The 4,578-nt window shown below is 39.5% G+C and overlaps 1 protein-coding gene across 1 annotated transcript; it reads right to left on the bottom strand.

Annotated features, from left to right (window-relative positions):
• Positions 1-1,825: 1,825 nt before the first annotated feature.
• Positions 1,826-2,253, bottom strand: LOC121498039 (60S ribosomal protein L31-like). The gene has a single exon (XM_041767969.1). It carries the CDS (start codon positions 2,230-2,232, stop codon positions 1,855-1,857), a length of 378 nt encoding a protein of 125 aa, XP_041623903.1. The 5' UTR covers positions 2,233-2,253; the 3' UTR covers positions 1,826-1,854.
• Between the last annotated feature and the right edge of the window lie 2,325 nt (positions 2,254-4,578).

Genomic DNA, 4,578 nt, shown 5'->3' with positions numbered 1-4,578 from the left:
GTTAGAGGTACTCAGTGGGATTGTGTCTCAGGTACCTACGGTAGTAACCTGATAATTAATGCATCCAGTATTGCTTTCCTTCTTTTTTTTAAAAAAAATTAGTCTTCATCCTTCCCAATGCTCCTGTTAGAGTTTCCTGGGATCACTTCCCAAATAAACTATGTGTTCTTAAATATTTGTTTTAGGTCTGTTTCAGAGGGAACCCAACCTCCAAGAATTTTATATATTTTAGTGTTTGCATGGCATTTTTCTTTTCTTTTAACTTCCAGCTTTTCTGTACCCTTTTATTTCAGGTTTATTTCTAGTAGGTAGGTTATAGCGTTTTTTTCCCTCCTTTATTTAATAATAAATATTTGTAAGTATTAATAAATAAATAATGTTTGTTTTTAATTGGGTTATTTAGTTCACTTCCATGTAATTACTGGTATATTTGGGTATAAATATCATCCTTTGCCTTCTGTTTCCCTTTTTGTTTCGTACTGCATTTTCCTTTCCCTTCACTTTTTTGTTTTAGGTTGTTTAATGTTCTTCGTTATTCCATTTCCCCCTCTATTAGCTTGATATTTGCACACTCTTATTATTTTGGTGATTAGAGATTACCCTGTCCATCTTCAACTTATCATAAATCAACTTTACTAATTGAAGGTGTGTTTATAGCTGGCATTCACAGTGGTGCGGGTTTCATTCCTATCAGCAGCTCATATCAATTCATTCTTAGCTTTCATTACTCTTTTCTTTTTACTTGGGCAGAGCTGCCAATGATCTTTTAAGACTTTAAAGGCAGGATGGAGTAATGGTGAGAATAGTGAGGTTGGAGATCAAGGGGTATCATCATGGAACCAAATAAGTTATTTTTGGTTTTTGAGGTTTTGGTGACATCACCTTCTCCTTTGCTCCAGTTATATTTCTTCTGGAATTTATCAGCCTCTGGTTCTTTGCCTCTGACCTTCCATAAGCTTCTTTCCATCTCCACCCTTCCTCTTCTGTCTTCTGTTGTGGCTCTTTCTAACTTATTAGTTTACTGGGTCTCCTGTTAAAAAGTGTACCATAAACTTGGTGGCTTAAAATAAATTTGGTGTCTCACAGTTCTGGAGGCCAGAAGTCTAGAATCAAGGTGTCATGTCATCTTCAGGATCCTTTAAGCTTCAAAGTTCTAACAGCTTCTTTGAAATTGTTTCTTTTGCTTTACCCATTGCTCTCATCCCTTTCCTGTTTAACAAGGCCATATTTCCTCCGAGGGCTCTGGGAAAGAATACTTCCTTCCCTCTTTCTAGTGTCTGATGCTTGCCAGCAATTCTTGGTATTCCTTGGTTTGTAGACACATCACTGCAATCTCTGCCTTTGTGTTTATATGATGCTCTTCTCTGTGTGTCTCTGTGTGTCTCTGTGTCTTCACATGGCATTCCACTCTCCTGTATCTCCGCTCAAATTTCCCTCTTCTTTTAAGGACACTAATTATTGGTTAGGGCCTACCCTAGGCCCTAATCCAGTATGGTCTCATCTTAATTTGATTAGATCGGCAAAGACCCTATAGCCAAATAAGGTCACATTCTTAGGTTCCAGGTGGACATGAGTTTGGGGGGAACATTATCCAAACCCAGTAAAAACTCACCTTGTATAGCACAGTAAGAGTAGCACTGGCCCAGGAGTTAGAAGTCACTGATGCTCATTCTGCTTGTGCTACCAATTTTGTGGGATAGACTTTGGAGTTCACAAACAGGGGTTTCAATCTCAGCTCTGTCACTTAACCTTTTAAGCCTCCTTACCTTACATTTATTTATTTATTTATTTATTTATTTATTTATTTATTTATTTATTTATTGCAGTTTTATACCTTTATTTGACAATCAGCGATTAGTTCTCATCCACATTAACAGTCTGTAGATTTTTGAAAGTGGTGACAGGTACGTAGGTAACCAGTGTGTAGAGCTTGTTTGGTGAATCTTCATCCTCGTTACGTTTTCTGGACAACTGCACACGGTTACGGTATGGAACATTCCTTATTCCTTTGGCCCAGACAGCTTTGTTGAGCCTGGTGTCAATGCGCACATCTGGAGTTCCCATCTCCTTCATGGCAAATTTCCGGATCTCTTTGAGTGCCCGAGGGGCACGCTTCTTGAAACCCACTCCATGGATACGTTTGTGAATGTTGATGGTGTATTCTCTGGTCACTACCTCATTGATGGTAGAACGGCCCTTCTTCTTCTCGCCACCCTTCTTTGCGGGAGCCATTCTGCCGGGCCCTAGTTGGAAAGGAAGCCTTACCTTCGTTTATTAACTGAGAATAATTATACCTTCCTTTAGGTCGGGAAAAATAAGAAAATGCATTTTAAATCCTTGGCATAGTGCTTAGTTCACTGTTGGTGCTTAAGCAATATTGGTTTTCTCCTAACTGCTCCCTCTTACTTTCTCCACAAGAAAGTTAAGTGGGTTTATCTTCAGGATCCTTTAAGCTTCAAAGTTCTAACAGCTTCTTTGAAATTGTTTCTTTTGCTTTACCCATTGCTCTCATCCCTTTCCTGTTTAACAACTTAGCCTCTTCAATCTAGCATTTCCTTTTTCTCACCCATTGTCCTTCCCGTGTTTTTCTTCCAATTTTAGTTCCTTGTGACTGGGATGGCAGTCATCCTGTCTGCCCAGGAACATTCCCGGTTTATGCCTGTTGTACCAATGTAATTATTGCTAATGCCCCCTGTTACTCTCAAGGCATCCTGGTTTTGGATGATGAGTTACATGGTTGCCCTACTTAGAGTTCTCATAGCACGTAGGCCTGGCTCTATCATTGCATGGTTCACAATGATGTTTCATTTTTCATTGTTTTGTAGGTCTGGCTCTTTGGCAGAACTGAGGGCAGTAATTGAAAATGATTTTCTGTGCTTCCCCAAAGTCTAACACATACTTAGCACAAGGGAGGTGCTTATAAATGTTTGTTGGACGTGTGAGCACTCTTGAAATGTTGTTTCTCTCAATCTGTGCATAGAGGGTGCTCAATATATAATGTTTATTATTTTTAAAATTTATTTATGGAGAACTTATTTTTTAAAGTTTTTATTTTAATTCCAGTTAGTTAACACACACACTGTTATATTATTTTCAAGTGTACAATGTAGTGATTCATCAATATATAATCTTTAAATGGAAGGAAATTTCTGCCCTTTATGAAAGTGAGAAATGAACCCCCCAGAACACTGTTCCTCTCTCTGCCTTTCTTTTTTTGTGATCATTAGCTCAGAGATCTCATTTTACCTACAGATTTGTGACTCATTTCTTCCTTTTGCCTCACCCCTATCTATTTTGATTCTTTGAAAACTGGAGTTATCCTTTTCAAGACTCCTGTGGGTGCTGTGGGTGACCTGCTTTCCAGTTGCTGGGTGCTTTGAGCAAGTGTACCTCCATGATTAAAATCTCCCCACCACCCTGAGCTCCTGAGGCTTTCTCTGCTTTGTTGTGTGTTTCAGAAACACTTTATCTGCCATCTTGTTTGTACCTTAGAGGCCACACCCTCTGCAGATTGCTTCATCCTGTGGCTGTGTCTATACAAGTGAAATTAAGTGGCTAATCAAATCAATGGTAGGTTTATTCTAGGCCTCAGAATCACTTTTGCCTGATTCTTCCTGTTGCTGTCAGTTCACTGCCTCAGCACCCCACCCCATTTTTGTTTGTGGGTTGGGATCTTCTATGCCACAGGAATATTTTCTGGGCCTCATCATTTAGTTCAAATGGTGGAAAACATTTCCCTTCTTGAGGAATTATGAAATTGAATCCACCTGCATTGAGTAAATGGCTTACTCTTCCTGATGGTGGCTGAAAACCCTCACTGATTCAGCTTACACCAAACAATCATTGAGAACTTACTAAACATAAGTAATGATACGAATAATTATGATCTTCAGGAGTTCTGTGGAGGTGGTAGGGCATGCTGCTCAAACTGACTTTCATGAGAATCGGCTATATAAGCAGTAGAGTTGGTGCAGTCTCCAGCTGCAGCATCCTTGGACCAGCACCTGCTTCCACATTGCCAAGTCTCATTCTCCCTTTTCTTTTCTCACTAGAGCCAGGTCATTTCTGCCCAACATGGGACTCCTCTAATACATTATCTCTGCTTAGGGAGACTCCCAGGCAGCCTGGCTTAGGATTTTTTCAAAGCTGCACTTCAGTCTCACCCTCTTATCACCCAGCACTCTTTCTTTCCTCCTTTTCTTTCCCAAGGGTCAAGTCTGCATCATGGTCTGAAGACTCTCCCCACTTATGCTGGTAGCTTCTCCTTTTAATTCTTCATGGGCATTTCTCCTAAGAAAACTCCTCCATGACTCATTTTGTCTTGGCATCTGTTTCTTGGAAGAGTTGAGCTGACACAAGTTCTTAGTCTAGTAATGCAGAGGAAACACAAACAAATAACACAGAATACTCTTCATTCCATTCATCTTCAACCCTAAGTGGTAGGATTAAAGTATTATAGGGACATATAATATTTTACTTTTTAAGATTTTAATTCTAGTGCAGTTATTGTACAGTGTTCTATTAGTTTCAGGTGTACAATGTAGTGATATAACAATTCTAGACAGTACTCAGCGCTCA

Source organism: Vulpes lagopus, chromosome 1 (assembly GCF_018345385.1).
Source record: "Vulpes lagopus strain Blue_001 chromosome 1, ASM1834538v1, whole genome shotgun sequence".
NCBI classification, from domain to species: Eukaryota; Metazoa; Chordata; class Mammalia; order Carnivora; family Canidae; genus Vulpes; species Vulpes lagopus.
Note: the sequence above shows the minus strand (reverse complement) of the source record. Positions and strands in the feature narration are given on the sequence as shown.